This window comes from Aspergillus fumigatus, chromosome 1 (genome assembly GCF_000002655.1).
Source record: "Aspergillus fumigatus Af293 chromosome 1, whole genome shotgun sequence".
NCBI classification, from domain to species: Eukaryota; Fungi; Ascomycota; class Eurotiomycetes; order Eurotiales; family Aspergillaceae; genus Aspergillus; species Aspergillus fumigatus.
In genome coordinates this window covers 2,507,688-2,530,769 of record NC_007194.1, presented here as the reverse complement: position 1 = coordinate 2,530,769, position 23,082 = coordinate 2,507,688, and the positions used below count along the sequence as shown (strand labels likewise).

Sequence of the window (23,082 nt, the reverse complement as noted above, 5' to 3'; positions counted from 1 at the left end):
GCTGTTGGCAGACACCAGGCTATCCGTCAATCCCTTTACAATCATCCACTGTTTGGAATCTGAGGACCTCAAAGACCTCCAGGCACATAACCTTTACAACTTCTATGCCCACCCAATCACTCAAATCACAGTCAAACACCAATTAACATCCTCCCTTACGTCTATCTCTCAACGCCAACATACCTTCGTATCCGAAAATAGATCGAGTGGAAGAAGAGGTATACAGTAACAAGACCGTGTAGCTCTACCAAAAACAGCAGGACCATGAGTTCTGCTGCATTTTAAGCTCGATACTGGCAGCACCAGCCTAAGCGATAGCCTCCCAAATAGAGTAATGGACTTTGATTCTCTCTGAAGTACTGCGGAGCGTTGTATACCTACTACTCCGTACGCCGTACACAAGCTCTTGGTTACCTATTGTGGAAAGTAACGCATTACAACGATGCATTGAAGCCTCATTCCATTCGAGAGTATCCGACCACAAAATGTACGCGAAATAGCCCATCCATCTAACTTTACTAAACCCTTGCAAGGAAAATTCAGAAAAAGACGTTGATGATGATGATATTCTGACTCATTAATAATATCTTTCAACTCTTAAGGACTCCAAGAAGCCAGATGGGGCAATAAGGTATGCCTAGGTCTGTATCGGTGGGGATATCTGTCAGTGTGTACGGTCATCGCATTACAGGAGATATCTCCCACCAGAAACACGACATGCTGGTGCATAATATATGCTTGTGCGACTGGCTTTCGAATCACTAGCCTTTAAACGAGCATTGATCGACCTCAGTAGCACAAGAGTGCTTCTCTGCCATCTTTGATGCCACTCTCCAGGTGAAATAGTTACATGCCTCCCTGGTCTTCAGGTGTAGGAGAATAGGGTCAACTTTCCTGGCTTGGGGTAACTGCCGACACGGTTTGAGGTTGATGAACCGAGCCTCTTGCAGAGCAGTTCAACTCATCCACCAAACTGCAAACATGCTCCATCCAGTGTGCATCTCATGCGCAACGTTCACCTTCTAGAGGGTATAGCTGCAGGGCAGGTCGACTGACAGTTACATAATGACACCCTTCCATTCCTTCTGTGTAATTACACATGCAATGCTCAATCTCACGTGACGCCCTGAATTATGGCATTCCGGCATGTGCCGTGGGGGAGATTTGATGGCCTGGATGAAATTGCGGTAGACCTATTCCTAATTCCTACTAGTCACACCATGGATTTGTTCGAGAAGAACATGGATGGTTGATTTTGTCACCTGTAACGCCGCTAACGGTTACATGGGCAAAGTAATCGCTTAGCTCTTAGCAGCCCGCATGGTTCGTTGCCATTAGGGCTGAGCCTGCATTATGCTGCCGGGTATCACCAACAACCCATGGGGTGAATGATGTCGGAATTCTTCGGGCCCCAGTGTCCCTAGGTACTAGTATTTTAAATACATCCAAGACCCAGAACCCACATCCGTAAAAATAGCTTGCTTATTCCAGACGAGCAGCCAGGTGGAAGTTACCCTACGGTGCTGGGATGACATTTGTATCACGTGATACAAACAGGGTCCTAAGACTGAGCGTAGCCTAATGTAGGAGACTGCTAGAATCACTTTAAACATTATGAGAGCGAGGTTCTGTGGAAACGCTTATGGAAGAGATGCATGAGGTGCAATTATAGTTGAATAGTTGAAGATCACAAGCCCGTTCTCGAAGGTACTGCTGCTCACCAATGCCTCACGCTAACCAGCACCTGTTCCCTGGGATCCAGTTCAATAGAAGACTGTTGGGAAGTCACCAGGCCCAAGCGTGTGAGGACCTGCCACACAAACTTACGCTTGAGGCCTTCGCGTACCGGGATCTTCTCAAGCGCGTCAAGCCCATTGAAATACTTGATATAGGTCGGCCATAGATCCTTCATTGGAGTGCTTAGGGCGGCATACTCAGGGTCTATCTCACCTCCACCGGCATTCGATCCTTCTCCCCGGCGATGTCGACCGGCGGATCGAGGGTGCTCAGGAAAGCGAGAGACAATCTGTTCCAACCAGCGTGACTCCAGTGGTGAGGCGCGATGAGGGAACAGGATCAAAGATGACGTTCTCAGCGACGTGTTTCGATCTAGCATAGAATGTGAGAGACGTGGGTTGCTCTCTTGCTGGTAACGCCCAGGCATTGGCGTCTCTTCCCCGCTACCCTGGCTTGCCAGCGATGACGACGAGGACGAGCTAGCATCGTCGTTCTCATCCTCCTCGTTCCCGTTTTCGCCATCAGTAGACTTCTGCGCCTCCAAGGATCTGCCTTTCCGCAGGTACTTGTCCACTTCTTCACGGCGAAGAGCGACTTCTACGGCCATCTTTATCTCCGGGGTGACTTTGACCCTTGCAAATGATCGAAGTTGAGTCACCCACCCTCCCCTTAACAGCCACGCCAAAATAGCAAAATATGTTTCCTTATGGTCTTTGCTGGGGATAAAACTTCCATATGGTCTTGGTGTCCCACTCAGGGCAGAAAGCATCTTGGGTAAGCTGGGGAGGGTTGGAAATGCTGCCTGGTAGGCAGCAGTGGCTACTTCTAGCTTGCTCAAGTCACAATTCGGAGACACAATGTACGTATCACGTTGATGAATGGGGGGTATGGCGCGTGCACGTCGCCAGTAAACCAGATGACTGGCCAACATTTGAATGGTCGAGAGGGGTATGCCGGACGATGCGGATATCTGCGCAAAGGATTTGGTTGGCTTGGAGCACCGAAGATAGTGAGCAAGAGCAGGTGCCAGAGCACCTCCGGACGCTTCGACGTCCCTGAGAATTGCTGCCTCGTTATCCAGCAACAACAGCGCAAAGTGTTTGGCGAGCACCTGATGTGGTGCGGTATACTCATCGGCGGTAGGGTCCTCCACCGGGGTGACGCTGTCTGCAGTGGTGAGCCAGAGACCCGGGTATGCTTTATCAGTTGGTCCAGGCAGATAAGGTGTTGACGTCAGAGGAGGTATCTGAAGCGAAATGGAAACATCCGGGCTGAGGGGAACGGATGCAATCTTGGATGCAGATATGCTGGTGTGGACGGTATATATGGCCCTAGCGAGCGATGATTGGGTGATCAACTCCGTATAAAGGGTGTTGAGGGAGGTTCCTACATAAGAAGCATCAGCATTCGGACGTCTCAGAGAATGTTCTTGAACATTGCGACTTACTCCTCTCTTTAGCTTTTTCTTTGAGATGTGATATATGTTGGGCCTCCCTCCAAACGTAATCCGTTCGGGCCTGTTCCCATTTCAAGGCTTTAGCGAATTTCTTTATGATATTGTCGTAGACCTCCTTAGTGCGCATGGAGTACTCCAGTAAAGGAGGGTCTAACACGAAGACCACGTTGAACATCGTCATTGAATCCTTGTCGTCACCATCCAAGCAGTCAACTAATGACCTTGCGGCTTTGCCGCTAGATCCTGAGCCTCTTTTGGCCTCTGAGAGAGTCACCTGCTTGGGACTCAATGTCTCAGTCGAGGCGGCCATCAACCCACCGCCGCCGCTGGCGTTGCCGCCAGCATCGCCGTCCTCGTCGTCCGGCGCATCCTCAGCATTCTCATTATGGCCCAGTTCACCTCCCTCCCAGTCAGCACGCCGCTTCTTCTTTTTCTTCCGTCTCTGTTTCCTCCACGTCCCGTCCTCCCGAACGAAAACCGGCCATCCAATGAACGCCAAATCGTTGATCCCGACCTCGAACCGGCGCTTATGCCACGCAGGCGATGGACTCAATAACTTCTCCCAGACATCGGCAGGGAGCCCCAGAAGCGATTCCCACGGTGGACGATACGGCCCACCCGCTCCTCCCGACCCGTCCTCTTGCCTGTCAGACGCCGCACCTGAATCCTCCTCGACATCTGAATTGCCGCCTCGTTTGCGAAATGACGTCCGACCGGATCCCGATCCCATCGACCCAGCGCGCTGGGAATCTCCGCCGGGAGAAACAGACATGGCGACATGATCGTCGAGGCCGAAATTACTCGACCGCCGTCCCGACACCACACTCCCGCTGAGGTGACTCTGGCTCTGGCTCTGGCTCTGAAGCTGGCGCTGGTGCTCGTCCTCGTCGTCGTCGGAGCTGGAACCACTCTCCTCACTGGAGCTTGATTCATTGCTCTTGTAGTCTTGTCCGTTCTTCGAGCGCGAAGTGCGTCGTTCCTTGCGCGCAGGTCTCAAGCCATTCTCGCTGAGTGGGTTGGGAGGGTAGTGGAAGACTAAGCGTGGGCCCGCACGGGAGCGGACGATTAAGATGATGGCGACCAGGCAGGGATCTGGTGGACGTGCAATTGACGACATTTGATGGTAGTGGTTATTCCATTAGTCCTGTATGGCTTTTTGTAGGGGAAAAAAAGGGTTGAGAACAAGCCAATTGGAGCACCCTGGGAGCGTCGAGGAGCGGTCGTTTTGGGGTTATCGATCGCGGGATAACATCGAAGTTTCCCCGCATCAACTATCCAGATTTCCAGATGAGCCACCAACCTTTTACTAACAATCTATAGGTATCTATCGTCCAAAAATCGACAGGATAGTGTTCAATTGAAAATACATTTACCGTCAGCGCATCAGTATGCTTTTCATTCGACTTCTTGACATTGGTCCACCCCAGCATGCATTGGTCATGCACGGCATTTATTGATTTCATTTTAATATACAAGAGATGCGTATGTCCATATATACAGATAGAGTAAACCCCCATAACTCCGGAAGCAATATAACAATAGTCGTGAGAGCTGAGGCATTTATATTCCTGACTTCATGATGCCCAGTATATCTTACACTCCCCATCTTCAGTCGCTAAGGGTACTATGACTTTGTCCCTGCATTCTGCTCTGCCGTTCCGTCTGCCTCGTCTTTAAACACGAGTCCGAGATTTTTGAAGTCGTCCGGTGCCATCAGGTTTCTGCTCGACCGATGATGTTAGCACCCATTCTTTGCGAGATTAAAGGTTTGCATCGGGCCCTGTACGGCCCAGACATACTTCTCCATTCGACAGCTCAGGTATCCCTTGGCTAGCTTGCGACACTCTTCGTCGTTAACCCCTTTCCTCAGTTTCAGACATTTCAGGTACTGGGAAATAAGGTGTTTGCATTCGCCTGTACACTGTTAGTCCATGATCTTGCCCCATCCGCAGTAGCAATATTCCATGGCAACGCTCGTTTCTTCGAGAACCGATATGTTGTCGGAACGATCCTATCGACGCTCCTCTCCGCTGGGATCCGAGACAACATGGGCAGTGGAGGTTACCTTCATGATCAAGTGGGAAACTCCCTCGCTCAGGACTAGTTGATCCGGTTAGCTGCTGTCTTATGTCCGGTTCCCCAAAGCGCGTAACCCAAGAATTCGGAGCAGTTTAATTGAAACTCACGGAGTAGGTTTGACATTGGTTGCGCCGCCACCAGGGCTTCCAAAACTCATCGTGATTGCTTATACGAACAATGACTCAGTCAGACAGTGACTAGGTAATGGGAATGTGAAATCGAGACGAATTAGCCAATGAGTTAGTGCTGTACGGAGTTGAACTGTCGGATGTTGAAAATTAAGGCCGAAACAGACCGTTCTCAAACAGGGCAAACAATCCAAACAAGTGAGATCATCATTTCAGCCATTCAGACACGCGAAGACTACATTCGCATCAGCAGATTCAGCACGGAAGAAGCTAGGCTGATGCTATGACCTCTCCTTCACGAACTTTTAATTGGTTTGGGTGGAATGCTTTTGATTTGGTATGTTTGCTCCTTGGGATGAATTGTGTCAGAAGTATGGCTATGCTTGGATTCTCCACATTACGCGAACTATATATATACATGACGTTGCTCCGAGACTTCAGCAACTGTAAGGTAGTCCAAAACATCTTCATGACAGCTACCTCTAGGATCTGATAACTCCCCATTTCGACCACAAATTTACCCCCCAGGATGCCCATGTAAGCCCACAAATGGGTGGCCAGCACCTGCGTTCATATACATACCCTGCGTGCTGTCCATATCAAACCAGCAACCACTGATACCGTGGACACAGGAAACTTGAAGGAAGCTGCCAGTGCGGCGGGGTGCAATTTACTCTCGATTCTCAAACACCTGTGCCTTATCAGCTTTGTGCATGCAGCATCTGCCGCAAGGTTGGTGGCTATAGCGGCAGCGTCAACCTGGGAGGTATCGCCGATAGCCTCAAAATCATCAAGGGAAAGGATCTCATCAAGTGTGTATTGACCTAGATACGCTTGGCGTTGGTTGCCAGGTCTATTGGTCGAGCGTTGGTCTAACAAAGACAGGAAATACAACGCCATAAAGGATCGTGGCACTCCGAACGAGGCAAAATGTTCGTCTGAACGTAACTTCTGTTCCAATTGCAGTACTATGCTCTGGCTGTGGGACCATCATTGGCCGGAGCTGATTCATCCTTTTGCATCTGCCATCGACACCGATTTGCCGGCCCCAGATGAGATGGTTTGTGTCTTGGGAAATTCCAAGCCATCCTGGGTACGATGGCCCGAAGGCAAGAAATCGGTGCATGATGTCTACGGTGACGACAGCATTGAAGGGTGGCACAAGAAACATGGTCTATTCATGGAATGAGGAATACGCTTAATTCACATGATGTTTACGCAAAATTTATGAAGCATTGAAGCTAGTTGCATTTCCCTAGGATATGTAACTGAGTAATCGTCTGCAAATGACAGGTTAGCCACATCTACTTTCAGGGTTCCAAGATTGACGATCAGAGAAGACGAGGTATCAGTTCTCCAAGGTGAAATGATGTTTTTCTTCAAGATGTATTCAGTAAGAACACAGCGAATCAAGAGATCATCATACAACATCCATGGCAAAAGAGTATGGGTAGCACTCACACTGTAAATGTTGTTAGCAGTCACTACAATCCAGGTATCCCTATAAAGACTCAGACAATTAGCAAGCCTGTCCAGAACAAGTCGTACGTGATATAAGCGAGATGAAGTGTCAACTATTGTCAGGCTGTGATAAGTTAACATACATCGGAGCAACCGGGACCTTGAAGTACTAACCTCATTAAATCAGATTTTTTGTGTATAATGTTCATTTCCAGAACGCGTGAGCGCCCAGATCAAACAGTGTGAATAACATGTTCATCATATAGAGTTGACTGAGGAATTCATGATAGGAGACTGGAAAGAATAGGAAGTACCTAGTACAATTTGTTAGTCATGCCCGCAAGTCTGAAATTGCGATAATTAAAGACAGCAGCGAAAAACTCAGGTGACGAGTTCTCAACAAGTGATACACCTTCACGACATCCGCAGAGTTTGTACGCTCTACTTTTGATGGATGGGGAAAATGCACACAATCTGTCCGCCCGTTCGTTCAAGATATCTTCATCGAGGGGCTGTCAAGGCATTTTGGAGTGGACTGGATTGTATTTACCTATTGTACAGCTCGTTAGTCATCGAGGACAACACTCAAATGAGATGAACAATTCAGGCATGAAATGAAGTAGTCAGACAAGGCTGAAACTTAATTTTAGACAGATTCCACATGGTGATTAAGTTTGAGGAATGCCTTAGCGTGTCGTAGAGTCATCACTCAATAAAAAGAAAAGAGATTTGAGGAAATTAGAGTCCGCATACCTTTTACTATTCATGAAGGGGTATGTTCCAGATGGTCAAGTCATCTGTAGCTTGACAAGGATATTCTGATAGACACAACGTCAGCAAGTTATGCAAAAGAAAGACTGCAGGTGATCCAATAACATGTTGGAAAGTATCAGAGTAATTCTAGAGACTTTTTTAAAGGGTCCTTCATGAATTTTCGGACGTGGATATCCTGTTAAGGAATTCATCCTGTGCTGTAGGAGAGAGATGGTGTTTATGGAGGAAACGGCACTGAGGAGCTTACCTTTTTTACGCAAAAATGATCAATGCGAAACATAACTGTTGGCAAACACTGGAAAAAGAATGATCGGAATTCAAGGTCGGACAACCATCATGTCCATTGTCAGGCTTGTAGTTGCAAGCTATGATCATCGGCAAAAAATATTGTGGGTTAAAATGAAAATTTATAGCAGGAAGCTTTAGCGTGCGGTAAGCGGCTTGTGCCATAAGTGCTGTTTGACAACTTTTCAAACACCACACCCCAGTGTGAAGAACCATTCATGAAGATGAGGTCCCTTTTAAGAAAATGGTTAACGTAATGGAGTATACTACACACTGTTTTATTTACTTGATGGTTAGAGCTAGTAAGATAGGGGAATGAGCCATTTTTTGGCCTATGAGCAATAGCCTGGAAGCTGAGTTTATAGTTGGGGACTATGATTTTGACTTTAGTTCAGATCACCTGTAATACAAATTGAACAGAGGCTAAAACAAGAGCTAAAAGCTGAAGAGCCAGCTGCTTTGGAGGCATATAATCCAGACTCTTTCTAAAATACTTTTATCTCTGCCAAGTCGGAATGTAGAGCGCTTGCTTGTGAATGACGAATGGCACCCCATTCTATGCCGTCAGTCTGTTTCAATAAGACGTCATATTCGTCTGCATTGAGCCAGGGAACTCTGGCCTGATGTTAGCTGGTCACCAAGGCAGAGATTTTGTACGTCGAACTGACGTTACTTTAAGATCACGGCTTTGATTTCCTGCCTTCAAGACGTCGCTCAACTATAAAGTAGACATATCTGATCATAGAAAGTGCCTATCTGTACATCGTCGACTCGCCAGCTAGGATTGAGACCTCATTACACATAATCACTTGCAAATAATCGGAAGATCGCACAAAATGACAAAATTCAAGCTCAACACCGGCGCGGAGATTCCCGCTATTGGCTTCGGAACTTGGCAGGACGAGCATGCCCAGGAAGACGCCGTCGTAGAAGCTCTCAAAGTAGGATACCGCCACATTGACACGGCGAGAGTGTAAGTCTGCATATTGGCTTTTGCGTTCTTGACCGGACTTTGTCTGACGCGGGACAGATACTTGACCGAAAAGGCTGTAGGAAGAGCAATCAAGAAGAGTGGCGTGCCTCGAGAAGAGCTTTTTGTAACGACCAAACTCTGGAACAATAAGCACCACCCCGACGATGTCGAGGGAGCCCTCGATGCTTCCCTCGCCGACTTGCAATTGGATTATGTCGACCTCTACCTGATACACTGGCCTGTGGCTTGGAAACGGGGCGATGACCTCTTTCCCAAGGAAAATGGGAAGTATGTCTTGGAGGACATTGACTTCGTGGACGTATGTACATGCTTGCCATCCATTCGGACCTATGTCTCCAAACACTGATCGCATGGTCGCAGACATACAAAGCCATGGAGAAATTGCTGTCCACCGGCAAGACCAAAGCCATTGGCGTTTCAAACTTCTCCAAGGCAGAGATGGAACGTTTGGTCCAGAACACCTCGGTCGTGCCGGCCGTACACCAGCTTGAAGGTCATCCTTGGCTGCAGCAGCGTTCCTTTGTCGATTGGCACAAATCAAAGGGTATCCATGTCACTCATTACTCTCCCTTTGGCAACCAAAACGAGATCTACTCCTCAAAAGTCCAGATTGGCAAACTGATTGACGAGCCGGTATTGGCCGAAATCGGGAAGAAGTACAATAAGTCCTCCGCACAGGTTGCTCTGGGTAAGTTTTCTTGTAGACCAATTCAAGCTGGAAACAATGTTTACTGACTGTAATCGCATATTCAGCATGGGGTGTCACACAGGGCCATTCGGTACTGCCGAAATCCAAGACTCCATCTCGAATTAAAGCCAATCTCGAGGGCGACTTCCACTTGAGTGATGAAGATATGAAGAAGATTCAAGGCATCGACAAGAAGCTACGCTTCAATGATAGCAGCGCTGACTTTGGTCGGGACTTCTTTACCGACTTGGAGGGAAAGGGGTCGGTTTGAGGAACACATTATCATTAGCCCAACCAGAGAAATGTGGTAGCCTAGAGCAATAGGACCGATGAGTTAAATGGGAAAACTTTAAATGAACATGACGAGTACGACATTCCCAGAGAAGTTGATTGACCGTCAAAGAATCGGCTTGGCTATACTTGGAGAATTGTGGCGGAGTTCAATGGTTCCCAGCCGCTGCCGGCGAGATGCGAAGACCATTTTAATCCCAGCAGCCCACCAAACCTTCCTTCTAACCCTTGTTCATCCTCTCTCGTCATATTATGATTGGTCGCGTGAACGCTTTGGCACGAGTATCCCATCAAGTGCTCAAGCGCAAAATATCATCATCTTGACTCAGATGTCAACAGAATAATTGCTTGCGTAGCCTACAGTCATCAGATCCATAGTCCGAGATCACTGAGTTCACGATGCGGCCTGCGCTGAGTCGTATACCGTTGCGCTTAGTATTTTCCTATATCCTGGACTGGATCTTCATAGTGTATGATGGCCGTCCCCTGAACTGAATATCAATGAACACTAGTATGTTGAAGAATGTTTAAGAATCACGTTGGACTAATATATTTACAGCATCGTTGCGGTGATAGGATTTGGCTTTCACAAGGTCCAGCCGAACCATAGACCTTTTTCCCTGACCGACCCAAGCATTTCTTTTCCGTATACGGAACATGAAACAGTCTCAACAGCTGTCCTAATGGTGGTAGCTCTGATTGCTCCGGCTGTCATTATTGTGATCACAGCTTTGCTTATCCCAATGTCCACAAAAGACCAGAATGTGCCTCGATCATCACTCTGGAGATACAAGCTATGGGAATGGAATGCAGGGTGGATGGGTTTGGCGGTCGCTTGTGCATGGGCGTGGATGGCGACCGAGGGTTTGAAGGACTTATATGGCAGGCCCCGACCCGACATGCTTGCGCGTTGTAACCCGGATCTCTCGAATATAGCCACTTATGCTGTCGGTGGCCTGGGAGAGAATCTTGCAGGGGCCCCCACAATGGTGACTTGGAAGATATGCCAAAACAAGTCAAAAGTACTTGCAAACGACGGATTTGCAAGTTTCCCCAGCGGCCATTCATCTTGTAAGTGGCTGATGTCTGCTCCAGAGGGTCTACAATATTGACACCTTGCAGTTTCTTTTGCCGGTTTGACATACTTGACTTTATGGCTGTGTTCAAAGCTCTCAATCGCATTTCCATACCTCGGACACTCTTTGTTGAACCAAAATCCGATCGGCCCGATCAATGGATCAATTCGAAAGCGTGGAGCAGCCCCGCCGGTCTATATGCTTGTAGTCGCCTTTGTGCCTATTGCAGTTGCCAGCTTCATTGGCGCGTCCCGCTGGTTCGACTACCGTCATCACGCTTTTGACATTCTATTTGGCAGTATCATGGGCGCTATATTTGCATGGATCGGGTTTCGAATGTATCATCTCCCCATCACGCGAGGCGAAGGGTGGTCTTGGGCGGCAAGAAGTCGGAGACATGCGTTCTTCAAGTCTCCCAGATTCCCAAGTGAAGCAGATGAACGCCGGCCAATTGATACGCACGACACTCAAAAGACAACGCGGCAGGATATTGATGTCGAGAGGGCAGCTGAGAATCTGGTGTAAGATTCTATCTGCGGAAAGACGTTTAATATTTCGACACAGCGATGGAGTTTCAGGTAATAATTGTGCATGACGCATGGAACGTGGATATGCCAGTCACAAAGATGGTATGTCGGATCAACAAGAGATATTTCTTTGTATATTAGTTATTGACCATGATGAGGATATTAAATGTATTAATCAAGGCGCTAAAACATACCAATCGTTCATCTCCATCCACCAACTCTGCCTTCGTCCCATCTGGCCTTGGCTTCTCTTCTTGCGGCCAACTTCGCAGCCTCAGCTCGCACTCGTCTGACCCAATCAGCGACCTCCTTTTCAGTCGCTCGCCCATGATGCTCTTTTTCGAGGAAGCTTTCCTCCACCGCTCGACAGACAGCCTCTTGCTCGGAAATAGAGGCTGATAGCCGTTGGTAAAGGGCCTTGGGCGACCAAGGCGCCAAGGCAGCATCCATTTCTGATTGTTTCTTTCTCCATGAAACTTCTAGCGATTGGTGTTTCAGAAGAAGTGTCTCCGTAGAAGCGCGCTGTTCATCCAGGCGCGCTTGCAGTTCAAGAAGATGTTTGGTCAGATCCTGATTGTATTTGAGGAGAGACTGGAGGTTTTCTTGTTGGGCTGTGCACGCTGGGTGTTGACTTGCTAGAGCGGAGATGAGATTGGGGTCTCTTAGTATTGCTTGCAGATCAACGGTCCTACAACATTGAGAAGTTAATATTCGGTGTATCAATCCCATTGCAAAAATGGCACTTGACAAATACATACGATTTGTCTTTTACAACGTCTGGTAGCCAGCCTTCTTCCACTGTTGGAGGCTTCGGAAGAGAGTTGATGTTGTTGGCATGGAACGCTTCTGCAGCCATCAAGGGGGACTGATATCTGTTTTCTCCGTTCTCCCCTTCCTGGGCTTGGTGATACCCTCGAAATTGATGCTGCGGCGTGCCTGGTATGGACTGATTGAGCTGCGGTGTGCCTCTGCGACTTGTTTCATGGCTGCTTGGTCTCGGAGGTGGCGGCGGAGGAGTATCTGAATTCAGTGCAGGATCCATAGTGAAATCCTCAGGGAAGGTCTGTATCCCAGAGATGTGTGCAGAATTGGGTCTGTTATTGATGTGCGTGATCCTGTGCCTGCAATGTCCTTCAATGTATTGTCCTCCAGTAGTCTTCGGATGCGGGGAAGCTGCTCTGCCGCAATCACGTGTGTAGTCCAGAATATGGAGTAGATTGTTTTGTTTTCCGTGGACGACTCTTTACACATAACCTTATATTGAAAGGTACTCAGCATCCTTCAGGAGGGAAAAAGTTGAGCATCTGGAAAGAATTTCAAGTGCTTTTTGCAAATGAAAAGCCGTCTAGTTCTCAATACTTGCGTTTCCCCCGAGCTTGAATACTGTAGAAGCAGTAATTCGGCGCCTGGGAGAGTGACCATAAGTATTTACATATTTTAGATTTGAACATTCGAAAAGATAGACGCATCATCATGACAATACAATAGAGAAGAGCTATTCCCTCTCCTTGGATATCACAAGGGATGTGCATATCATCTTTCGAAGACTTGCTGGTCTTGGCGAAGATACCGAACCTTCAAAAGCTACACGAATTGGACAGCACACACACCCTTGTGATGACACTCAAAGTCCATATCCTCATCTTGAATGACATGCGAGGAAAACGACGACTCTGTGGGTCTCCAGGTTTTGCCAAGCTGACTGGCATCTCGGTTTCACCCTCAAGTTCGGAGGCCTTGCCAGCTCGGTAACAAGTCCCAGTGTGTGGATCTTTCTGACCATGGTGGTATATAAATTGGGACAGCTATATGGCTTATTGGTATCTGTTCTCATCATCACGCCTGCGATTCATTTGTCTTATTCCGTTCTCCGCCGAACATCTCTGTCCTGTGTCTCAATATTGGAGCCACTAAGGGCATCCATAACCAGCTGTCGTAGTTGGTTTTGCGTAGCTTCACTGTGGAAGTCTTCTCGCGCGGCGAGCTCGTCAATCCGGCGTTTGAACTCTGGGTCAACCTGGTCCGTCCCTGCGCTCGCTTCCTCCTCCGATACTGTTCCTAGGTTGACTCTGATATTCGGCGGCAACGGAGGAGGAGCATTCAAGGCATCTAATGACGAGCCTGCAGGTGCTGATGGAGATATGCCCATAACTTTTGCGAGGTATGCTGCGACATCGGGAAATGCGCCGTCGCTCTCAATGGTCTCCTGCGCCGTTAACCCTTCATCGTTCCGTTTATTATAATCCACACCTAGCTCCTCAACGAGACACTTGGCGATGTCAGCATTCTCCGTCACGAAAAGGCACGTCTCGCCATCCTCATCGAGAAGGTTGACGTCCACATTGAACTCCCCGACAAGTGCGCGTAGGAGGTCAGCATGGCCATACGAAGCTGCGGCGTGCAAGAGAGAGTATCCGTGTTCATCTTGACAGGATGCGATGGCTGGATTCGAGCGCAAAAGAGTCAATAGGGCGGAAGGGTTTTCGGCGGCCAGAATGTAGGGATTCGGTTGAGTCATCGTGGCTGTACAAAAGCAACAGATCTGGGCCTACAAATGAGTCAACCAAATAAGGGTCGAGTCCAGACCGCACAGAGACGACTAAATCATTCGAAATTTCGTACCTGATAGTACAGATGGCAACGGTACTGGGTGTACCAAGTTGCTAACCAGAAGAAAAGAGTATTGAGCGGCTGGTGTTGATAAAGTCGGGCGGTGATATATGATTTTTTTTTTATTTCCCTTTCACCTCTGATGCCCCGCAAATCAGACATTGGTATGATCTCACTCATTCTTTTTTGGCGTCGTCTGATTTTCCTCTTCCACAACAATCACAGTTGACTCATATAATTCAGGCAGACATTGCAAAGCTTCTTCTCGAGCACAAGACAAGGACAATCTCTCAATTTCCTGACGTTAAGGGGTGTTTTAAACGAAGCTTCATTCACACTCTCCCTCCAATCATCCTGGCATTAGTCGTCCTTGCTTCCTTTCTCTTCAATTCCTCCTCCTTTCCCTCTTGAAAAGAATCACCATTGTACACAGCTACACCTTGCAATCATTCTGGTGCATCTCTATAGTGAACAATTTCAATATGGTTCAACAGGATCCTCAGGAAGTTGCGCATCTGGTCGGAGCCCTGGAGGCCTCCAGTAAGAAGAATAGAAGCGAAGGAAAGAGAACATTTACTTGCAAGAAATCTACTTTCGCCGTGGCAGGCTCAGATAATATCTCAGTTGACTCGTGGAGGTTTATGGACTGGGACTACAAACGGAGCAATCTTCCGACCTATGCCCGGGGTCTGTTCACGAGCAAGAGGAAAGACGGCACTCCCGAGATTGTAGTGCGCGGTTACGACAAGTTCTTCAATGTCGATGAAGTACCTACTACCAAGTGGCAAAATATCGAGACAAACACAAGAGGCCCCTATGAGCTCAGTGTGAAGGAGAACGGATGTATTATCTTCATCTCCGGCCTGGAGGACGGCTCCTTGCTCGTTTGTAGCAAGCATTCGACTGGCGTTCGACAGGACACCAACCTGAGCCACGCCCAAGCCGGAGAAAAGTGGGTCGAGCGTCATGTTGCTTCCACAGGGAAATCCGTCAAGGATTTGGCCAGAGAGTTGCGCAGGCTGAACCTTACCGCTGTTGGAGAGCTCTGCGACGACAGCTTTGAGGAGCATGTTCTTGCCTACGATCCGGCAGCTGCAGGAATATATCTTCATGGGCTCAATTTCAACGTGCCACAGTTCGCGACATTGCCGAGCTCAGAAGTACATAACTTTGCAGATACATGGGGTTTCAAAAAGGCCAAATACCTCGTATACGATGACATCCATTCGGTCAAGAAGTTCCTAGATCACTGCGCTGAGACCGGCACTTGGGATGGCCGTGAGACGGAGGGGTTTGTCATCCGGTGCCAGCTAGGCGAAGGCGGAGGCCCGTACAGGGATTGGTTCTTCAAGTATAAATTTGAGGAGCCATACCTGATGTATCGACAGTGGCGTGAATGTACCAAAGCGATCATTGCCGGGAAGTTTCCGAACATTAGAAAGCACCAGAAAATTACCGAAGAGTATCTTCATTATGCTCGGAGGCAGCTGTCCCAGAATCCCAAGCTGGGCGATCTCTATAAACAGAATCATGGAATCATCTCCATGCGAGAAGGTTTTCTCAAGGAGAGAGGCTTAAAGGGATCGGATATCATCGCGATGGAAGCCGGGAAACCTGATGAAGTGACCCGAGACGTCATTCTAGCACCCATCGCTTCGCTCGGCTGTGGAAAAACAACCTTGGCTCTCGCTCTAACCAAGCTTTTTGGCTGGGGCCATGTTCAGAACGATAACATTCCCAAGCAAAAGAACAAACCGAAGCGGTTCGCATTCGAAATCGCCAATCTCCTCGCGGACAAACCAGTTGTGATAGCGGACCGCAACAACCATCAGAGGCGAGAGAGAGAGCAGCTCATGGAAGATATACTCCCTGGGATTCCGGGCGCACGGTTTGTAGCTCTCCACTACGTTCACGAACCAAAAGACGTTTTACTTCCTTCGATCAGAGAGGTTACACGCAAACGCGTCTTAGAGCGAGGAGATAATCATCAGACCATCCGCGCCGGAACGAAGAACTCGGATGAGATTGTCGGCATTATGGAAGGTTTCCTGAAGCGATTTGAAGGTATTAACAGGGAGCGTGAACCCGACAGCGGATTTGACCATGTGATCGACTTGGATGTTGCCGCATCTTCACGAGAGAATCTCGAAACTGTGGTGAACGCGCTGCATTCATTCTACCCGGACCTTCTGCGGCGGGTTCCCACGTCGCAGGAACTCGACGATGCTGTTACCTGGGCGATGACGGAATACCATGTCCAACTTGACCTCAGCTACAGCTACGGTTCATCGAAGCCGAGACAGAATTTGAATAAGAACAAGGGTCAGAATGACGGTGCGTCGACCGCAGCACACGCCCAGCCCCAGGAACCCACCCCAAGCCCCGAAGCCCTAGCCCAGAAGATCGAATATTTCTGCATATCTATCCCAACCGCCGAAGTGACCACTCTCCTACATTCGCTCTTCCCACCCTCCACACCTCCAGAAAAGGCACGCCTGTACCATCATCTCGTCAACTCGCGCCGTGTCCAGCCCACCTTCCACGTCACCCTCATCCACCGCGCCAGCAAGACCGAGCGCGTCGATATCTGGGACCGCTACGCGAACCAATATATCGCCAAAATGAAGGAGCAGTCCCAGGCCCAGGCCCATACCGCAAGCCCTGTCCTGACCCCAACTCTGGCGCCTGCGCGGGTCCGCCTCGAGCGTCTCATCTGGGACGACCGCATCATGGCCTTTGTCGCGCGTATCATGCCTCCCGGGGACCGCGAGCAGCCCGACTGGCCGTGTGCGAACCCCATCCCGCACGTCACCGTCGGCACCGCCTCGGCGGAGGTCAAGCCCAAGGAGAGCAATGACTTGCTGAGACGGTGGTTGGAGGTTGGATCGGGCGGGGACACTGGGATCTGGGAGGCGGAGATTCCCGGCGTCAAGGTTGTGCAGGGCTCTGTTGGGATGGTGATGAGTCGGGGGAAGTTGCTGAAATGAGGTGGAGGTTATGTAATGTGTCTACTCAGGGATTGGGATTGTTAACGACCCGAAACGACGTATTCTGTGCTATGCATTTTCTTCACTTGCGGTAGTGATAGAGTAGACTGAAACCTAACGTAGTGAATACGAGCAGCTCATAATTATCCCTCCCACGGCTTTCGTAAGGTCACTTCCCGACTGTCTAAGCAATAAGTCTTCGAATAACTCAATTGACAGGTTTGCTCTAACGTCTAATAGGTATCCATGAAGAAGGGCGCGGTACATGTACAAAGTCACCAGAGCCATCCTATAGTAGATGTATCAGAAGCTCTCGGACCCAGACAGGTAGGCAAAGCTCATATGACATACGCTACGAAAGCCGCCAAAATAGTACACAGTCGTCAGCAGTACAGTAGTAGCATCCAAGAATGTGAACAAGGGGATGATAGAAAAAGATATCAGCTGGTCATCCAGGCTCCGACGCGCTGTGCTCCGAATCGTCCCATGAATTGCAGTCCGGTGCTACCCATGGGGAAATAACTGACCAGATACCAGGCCAGGGCTGCAAGCTGGAAAATTGATGAAATGAGTGTTAGGAGGGTGGAGTGGAGCTGTTTCGAGTCAAAGGTCAGCAGTAGTTCTGTAGTCTTATCACGCAAATAATCCACTGCCATTAGATGAGGATGCTAGTGCCAAAGTGAGAGGAAAGATAGACAGTAGCAGAGCAAGAAGCAGTCAACAATTAGGGGCATGGCCCGAAGCGAGGTCTGTACGATGTAACCACAAGGCCGAGAGCTCATAACAAGGGAAGTGAAGGTGCAGAGTGATGTTATTGGAGGAATGAGAACGCTGACTTGCATACGCACAGCAATTTATTTACGGCAAGGGGGGAAATTATCAAGCCGCCAATCCCGGTCATCGTGGCAGGAATGGCACATAGAGACGAGGAAATCAAGGAACTTACTCCGATAGCGAAGTAGAGAGTCATGGCAATCGAGCCAAAATAGGCGGCAGTAAACGGTAGCCGTGATCCCGAGACCAAATGTTTAGCGTAGACCAGGGGTCCCATGAGGACAGCCCATGATAGTAGAAAGAGCAGAGAACCGACAGACCATCTAAAATCATAACCGGCTGGAGTCAGTCCAAGGCTCGGAACCAAGATATTCTTGTGGGTGCACAGAGACCGTGATATCATAAGTCACAGCAGTGGGTACCACACGCCAGCCACGGCATGACAACGGCTGCGCCACCTTGTGCTCCTCCATTAAGGGTGCTGGGAAGAATGCAAGGCGGGCATAGGGTGGATAATAGTCACTAGCGGATTCTGAAATGGCACTTACAAAATGGCAAACTTGCGGGGTTTCAACGATAGCACGGGAAAAAGGAAAAAGCAAATCATGAAGCACACTGCGGCACCGAGGTTGCAGGCGATGAATATGAGCATCCGATCCCATCGGCTTACTAGCGAGGACAACGTTGATCAGTACGCTTGAAGAACTCAACCCAAATAAAGGTATCCGCAGCCACTAGACGTTGCGTGAACCCGACCTACATGCAGGAACTGAGTCCCAGTCACCTGGACCAGGAGAAGTAACCTACACAAGAGGGCGGTGATCCGGATATTTCGGTCATGAGCGAGGATGACTTACGGGCAAAAAAACCTTCTTCCTCCTCCCGTCGAGTTGGGGCTGGAAGAGGAGCTCCTGGAGCTTCGTGGGTGGGCAGCCGCAAATAGCCCTCTCCTTGGCCGAACGGATTTAGTGACTGTAATTTCGAGAGGAAGGGGGTGGACGATGTGTTAGTACGAGCTGGTAGATCCGCATCTCTTCGAGACCAGCCCAATGAGTTGACAGAATCTCGGAACGAAGTCGTAGCCATGACCCTTGAGTCGACTCAGTCTTTCTGCCTCGTCAATTTCTGTCACCTACCCAGAATGATGGTGAGGAGGGAGGGGATCCCGTTGCAGATTGTTACAACTAGAAAGGTAAGCGTCTCGCAGACCGCTGAAGAAGCCGCAGTAGATTTCCAAGCTAAGGAGAAGCCTGCAGGGACTATGCACGACGGAAACCAGTATGTGCGTGCAGATGATCTGCAGGAATCAAGAATGGGGGTGTGCGAATGCAACGCAGCCACAGAGAGAAGGAAAATCAAATAATAGAACTGGCTCTTGATAGGATCAAGCCCAGGAGGGCCAGCTGACTATTGCACAACTGGACTAGGCTCCCGAGGAGCTTGGGCACGGGATGATGATAATCTGTCTAGCGCCGACTGAAAAAGATAGACTTTCTCGACGGCAATTTAGTTAACGTCTTCAAGCTTGTGATCGTCGCCCGCACAGGTATGGAGGTGTATAGTAACGCTTCGGCTAATCGACAGCTGTATTTCCCCCTCGCACAGGACGAGTCAGTGTCGCTTCCGGATGGACAGAAGGTGTGTCAAAAAGAGCGATTCCACTATCAAATTCAGATACCAGGGAAGCCCAAGATGGTATGTCCGATAAGAGTGGAGAGTGCTGGGAGCGAGAAATCAAGCCACAGCTGCACGATGACGATGCCGTTCCGATAGCATAACGTTGGAAAGGATACTATTTCGAGCGGGGTGAGTATAAAAGGTGGTCATCGATAGGCTGCAAGATAATCAGTTATTCGTCATATGACTCAGATTGAAAACAGAAGGGCAAAAGGCGACGAGAGGGGAAATAGGTTGTTAAGGAGGGGGGAGGAAGTAGTGCGTCGTCGATTCCAGGTCGAGGCAGCAAAGGAATTAGTTGGACAAGGCTGCTACATACCTCAGCATCTGATTCAGTACATGCTTTGTAAAATGTAAGGTCTCCGCACAAGCAGTAGACTTCTACTATTCCCGACGACCGCAGTCTCGGTGTTGAGATCTATTGGTGACTGTTTCACCTTCTGAATCGGTGATGATAATGACCTTGATGAGTGATGATGATGATGATAATAATGATGATGCGGAATGCTTCCCGATGGCCGCAACAGGAGCTTTGCTGTGGTGAGGTTGGGCGAGCCTGATGACTGCTGGCCAACGGGAGAGCTGGAAAGGGCGACTGGCGATCAGATGATTGAACTAGGCCCAGAAGAGCTGGTGTCACCCTCAAAGCTCTCCTGGCCAATCACAGACTGTAGATGCCATCTACGGGAGTGCCTAAATGCATTTCATTGGTTGGTCGGCTCATGGCTGCCCTCCATGTTGAACTAGGTAGTAAATCATGTCCCTATCCTGTTTTATTGATGTGCAACTGCTTTGGGTTGCCAGTTCCATATTTAAGACTGGTAAGAAAAATACCTACACTTGATGGAGAAGAAACGGGGAATGTGTCGAATTATTTTGGAAATGCTTGGTGAAAGATGCTCGAGATGAACTCCTCTGCGCAGTTGAGGAAGAGCGAAGGCGAGCATCAAGCGTCCTTTTGGTAGAACTCCGTAACCAGATTGGAAAGCGGAAAGAGCACCTACCTTAGACAGCTTGCACAATGGTATTCTACGGCGAAGGTTGCAGATCCTACCTCGATATCGAAGCGCATCCCTGCTGCAACCGTGCCTTGTTCAATCGAGCTGATCTTCGCTAGAACTGCAATGGCATAACTTACATTTCGGATGCTGACGATGTATTTTCGGAAGTCATCCGAGGATAATAATTCATGAGCTAGGGGCAGATGTATTCATGTAGGCGAAGTTGCATGTTGGTCGTATTGCGGGGCGCTTACAGAGAACTTGTAGGTAGGGCATGGGAACTAATGTGGGGAGATAGCGCAGAGGTTGAGAGATATTATCCGAGCTCTGTTGCTTTTGCAGAGTAACCAGGTACCTACTTTGAGAATGTTACACCCCGAGCTAGGCGGGAGATTGCCGCATAATCTGAGATGTATCACTGGAAATGGCGCTGTACCTACAGAGTACATTTTTCCCGCGGATGATCCACCCGTCCAGCGGGTCAAGCGGAGATATTCTCCCTTCGATCTCATAAGAGGTTGCTATATACCAACAGATAAGATCGCCATATCAATGCCCATTATATGACTAGGATGAGGAGCAAAGCAGGGCAGATCGAAGCAAATCAAGGAAAGGCGAAACAATAGCTGACGTATTACGCCGGCCATTTGTTGGCGGAGCAGGGAGGGGAAGATCTATTCCTGGAATCCAATTAAGATATAGAAAACTATTTACCGAGATGTACTCTGGCGAACCCCGAACCGGGCTCTCGCGCAACCTTGGATACTGTATTGTAGTTTCCATTATTTCTATTAAAGACTACTTGCAGTGACCATGGGATGCTGATGGCCATAATCATGCAGTCCAAACCTTGACGGGACGGGACGGACACGAGCCAGAGACCAGCGAGCCTTCATCACAATTGTCAGCCTACTCATGGATGTCCGAAAGAAAAGGAAAAGGGATTAACCTGTAGATATTTAAATATCGGTGAAAGAGGTCAAATAAAGAGATGTATAGAGCGATGTATGACCTGACTGCCGACCTTGAAAGACTCCACTGTGGTCATCTCAGGTAGGGAGGCTGGAGTGATTGAGATACATGAGCTTACCATTTGCGAATCGTTAGATACCACCTGAGAGCCATGACTTCATAGTTATGGTCAACCACCAAGATCAAAAATCAGCATTTTGGCTAGTTGTAGATTTTTCTTTATCTGATCAAATATGAGTGGAAAAAGCGGGTTTGTAATGTCCATTGCTGACAGCATTCTGGTTAATAAGCTTCCCTCCCCGCATTCTTCTGACGATAGTATTCCAAATCATGATCTAATCGAAAAAAGATCGAGGTATGAAGCGCGACAGCCGTCGATATTCGCATACATGCCTTTCTTCGCTCGATCCTCAAAATAGTGATAAGATAGGCGGGGTATGAGAGGACAAGCCTGGTTGGACCATCAACGTAGCCCTAGCTTTGTCTCTGGTGTCTAGTAGCTCGGGGTGCAGGACGCATCTCGGAAAGCGACATGATACACCACCTTGCAGGGTGTCACGGACCTCTTAGAGACTAACGAGAGTGTTAGACTAAAGCAGATTACGAGGTTCAAAGTTGTGGACTGGATACTGGGCCTAACTTCGTAATCAGCTTTGATGCGCTCGGACTAGTGGCGGGACAAGACAAGAGAAGGAAGGATGATGAATCCTCACAGTCTTATTGTCCCAATTCGTCTGGGTCCAAGCACCAGTTGAGACGAGCATGGCAGTGACTTTTGCAAAGACATTACCATAGCACAACAAGCTGGAAAGTCAAGTCTTGCGCTGAAAGTGAAACGGTTAAGCCCCTCCACGGGCCACAGCACATAGCGCACTGGCGATTCCTCCGGGTATGAATTCCAGCCTGTCGAAAATCATCGATCTTCCTAGTGTCTCTATACATAGATCTTAGACAAAAGGCGATAGAATCACGGGAGAGAGAAAGGAAACTAACGACGACGATTGCCTTTTCACTAGCTCAACCCGTCCACATGGTGGTGTCTCACGAATCAGACATTCTTGATTCTTGATTCTCGACTCTACATGACGAGTCTACAGAGTACTTTTCTACCCTCCACCTCTTTACATCCCCATGGGTGAGTCTCCCATTTCGGCCAAAATATTTGGGCGAGCAGCATACATACTCTGGGGCCGAAACAACAGTCATCGCAATGCGTTAGAATAAGTCGGCGAGGTGATGTCATGTCTACTTCGTGCGACAGGTGAAGAGCTCTAGATCCAATCAGATCCAATAACGAATACTCACATTGCTTGATCATTCTGTCTGTTCTCCGTTCGAGGAGTGATCATTCACTAAATTAAGTATAATCCATGATCGAGAGTGGAAGGCATGGTATGTAGGGTATTCTTTTAGCCAGGCTGGGCATTTGATACATTGCTACCAAGAAATTATTAGGAAAAGAAGGCACAGAGGCTGACCATGAGACTGAGTCATGACTCCCTTGTTGAGGACGAACAGGTGACAGCCATCGTACTGGGCTGCTCATGGGATGAATGCAGACCTTA

At 48.7% G+C, this 23,082-nt stretch overlaps 10 protein-coding genes and 4 non-coding genes across 14 annotated transcripts; 5 read left to right on the top strand and 9 right to left on the bottom strand.

Moving 5' to 3' along the window:
• Nucleotides 1-1,717: 1,717 nt before the first annotated feature.
• Nucleotides 1,718-4,310, bottom strand: npr3 (nitrogen permease regulator 3 family protein; the record flags this gene model as incomplete). Its single annotated transcript, XM_747250.2, has 2 exons — nucleotides 1,718-3,123; nucleotides 3,185-4,310. 2 exons carry the CDS (start codon nucleotides 4,308-4,310, stop codon nucleotides 1,718-1,720), a joined length of 2,532 nt encoding a protein of 843 aa, XP_752343.2.
• Nucleotides 4,311-4,817: 507 nt separating this feature from the next.
• On the bottom strand, nucleotides 4,818-5,429 carry AFUA_1G09757 (coiled-coil-helix-coiled-coil-helix domain-containing protein; the record flags this gene model as incomplete). The annotated part of the gene is made up of 4 exons (XM_001481668.1): nucleotides 4,818-4,914; nucleotides 4,993-5,107; nucleotides 5,259-5,293; nucleotides 5,380-5,429. 4 exons carry the CDS (start codon nucleotides 5,427-5,429, stop codon nucleotides 4,818-4,820), a joined length of 297 nt encoding a protein of 98 aa, XP_001481718.1.
• Nucleotides 5,430-5,929: 500 nt separating this feature from the next.
• AFUA_1G09754 (GFA family protein) lies at nucleotides 5,930-6,589 on the top strand (the record flags this gene model as incomplete). Its single annotated transcript, XM_001481667.1, has 3 exons — nucleotides 5,930-5,937; nucleotides 6,033-6,212; nucleotides 6,286-6,589. 3 exons carry the CDS (start codon nucleotides 5,930-5,932, stop codon nucleotides 6,587-6,589), a joined length of 492 nt encoding a protein of 163 aa, XP_001481717.1.
• Nucleotides 6,590-6,745: 156 nt separating this feature from the next.
• AFUA_1G09755 lies at nucleotides 6,746-6,828 on the bottom strand. The gene has a single exon (XR_013344469.1). It is a non-coding gene; the product is annotated as an uncharacterized ncRNA (small nucleolar RNA).
• A 207-nt stretch (nucleotides 6,829-7,035) lies between these two features.
• AFUA_1G09753 lies at nucleotides 7,036-7,127 on the bottom strand. Its single transcript, XR_013344468.1, has one exon. It is a non-coding gene; the product is annotated as an uncharacterized ncRNA (small nucleolar RNA).
• A 112-nt stretch (nucleotides 7,128-7,239) lies between these two features.
• On the bottom strand, nucleotides 7,240-7,267 carry AFUA_1G09752. Its single transcript, XR_013344467.1, has one exon. It is a non-coding gene; the product is annotated as an uncharacterized ncRNA (non-coding RNA).
• A 215-nt stretch (nucleotides 7,268-7,482) lies between these two features.
• Nucleotides 7,483-7,574, bottom strand: AFUA_1G09751. Its single transcript, XR_013344466.1, has one exon. It is a non-coding gene; the product is annotated as an uncharacterized ncRNA (small nucleolar RNA).
• A 1,182-nt stretch (nucleotides 7,575-8,756) lies between these two features.
• Nucleotides 8,757-9,873, top strand: AFUA_1G09750 (aldo/keto reductase; the record flags this gene model as incomplete). The annotated part of the gene is made up of 4 exons (XM_747248.1): nucleotides 8,757-8,893; nucleotides 8,951-9,212; nucleotides 9,275-9,602; nucleotides 9,668-9,873. The coding sequence occupies 4 exons, from the start codon at nucleotides 8,757-8,759 to the stop codon at nucleotides 9,871-9,873; spliced, it is 933 nt and encodes a 310-aa protein (XP_752341.1).
• Nucleotides 9,874-10,292: 419 nt separating this feature from the next.
• AFUA_1G09730 (phosphatase PAP2 family protein) lies at nucleotides 10,293-11,494 on the top strand (the record flags this gene model as incomplete). Its single annotated transcript, XM_747247.1, has 3 exons — nucleotides 10,293-10,363; nucleotides 10,453-10,964; nucleotides 11,016-11,494. 3 exons carry the CDS (start codon nucleotides 10,293-10,295, stop codon nucleotides 11,492-11,494), a joined length of 1,062 nt encoding a protein of 353 aa, XP_752340.1.
• A 196-nt stretch (nucleotides 11,495-11,690) lies between these two features.
• AFUA_1G09720 (vacuolar protein sorting family 37 protein) lies at nucleotides 11,691-12,648 on the bottom strand. The gene is made up of 2 exons (XM_747246.2): nucleotides 12,255-12,648; nucleotides 11,691-12,184 (listed from the first exon to the last, which is right to left on the bottom strand). Exons 1-2 carry the CDS (start codon nucleotides 12,536-12,538, stop codon nucleotides 11,698-11,700), a joined length of 771 nt encoding a protein of 256 aa, XP_752339.1. The 5' UTR covers nucleotides 12,539-12,648; the 3' UTR covers nucleotides 11,691-11,697.
• A 372-nt stretch (nucleotides 12,649-13,020) lies between these two features.
• Nucleotides 13,021-13,248, top strand: AFUA_1G09710 (uncharacterized protein; the record flags this gene model as incomplete). The annotated part of the gene is made up of 1 exon (XM_747245.1): nucleotides 13,021-13,248. The coding sequence occupies one exon, from the start codon at nucleotides 13,021-13,023 to the stop codon at nucleotides 13,246-13,248; it is 228 nt and encodes a 75-aa protein (XP_752338.1).
• A 106-nt stretch (nucleotides 13,249-13,354) lies between these two features.
• AFUA_1G09700 (ankyrin repeat protein) lies at nucleotides 13,355-14,014 on the bottom strand (the record flags this gene model as incomplete). Its single annotated transcript, XM_747244.1, has 1 exon — nucleotides 13,355-14,014. The coding sequence occupies one exon, from the start codon at nucleotides 14,012-14,014 to the stop codon at nucleotides 13,355-13,357; it is 660 nt and encodes a 219-aa protein (XP_752337.1).
• A 574-nt stretch (nucleotides 14,015-14,588) lies between these two features.
• AFUA_1G09690 (tRNA ligase) lies at nucleotides 14,589-17,093 on the top strand (the record flags this gene model as incomplete). Its single annotated transcript, XM_747243.1, has 1 exon — nucleotides 14,589-17,093. The coding sequence occupies one exon, from the start codon at nucleotides 14,589-14,591 to the stop codon at nucleotides 17,091-17,093; it is 2,505 nt and encodes an 834-aa protein (XP_752336.1).
• A 440-nt stretch (nucleotides 17,094-17,533) lies between these two features.
• On the bottom strand, nucleotides 17,534-20,086 carry AFUA_1G09680 (putative Golgi traffic protein SFT2; the record flags this gene model as incomplete). Its single annotated transcript, XM_747242.3, has 5 exons — nucleotides 19,864-20,086; nucleotides 18,725-19,701; nucleotides 18,416-18,536; nucleotides 18,040-18,190; nucleotides 17,534-17,686 (listed from the first exon to the last, which is right to left on the bottom strand). The coding sequence occupies exons 2-5, from the start codon at nucleotides 18,951-18,953 to the stop codon at nucleotides 17,534-17,536; spliced, it is 654 nt and encodes a 217-aa protein (XP_752335.2). The 5' UTR covers nucleotides 18,954-19,701; nucleotides 19,864-20,086.
• Nucleotides 20,087-23,082: the final 2,996 nt, after the last annotated feature.

What these genes read in the sequence shown, in the direction of transcription:
- AFUA_1G09720 (XM_747246.2), bottom strand. Translation starts at nt 12,538, where the DNA reads ATGGATCCTGCACTGAATTCAGATACTCCTCCGCCGCCACCTCCGAGA. An exon ending in GACGTTGTAAAAGACAAATC is followed by an intron (nt 12,185 to 12,254) that starts GTATGTATTTGT and finishes TCAATGTTGTAG; the next exon opens with GACCGTTGATCTGCAAGCAA.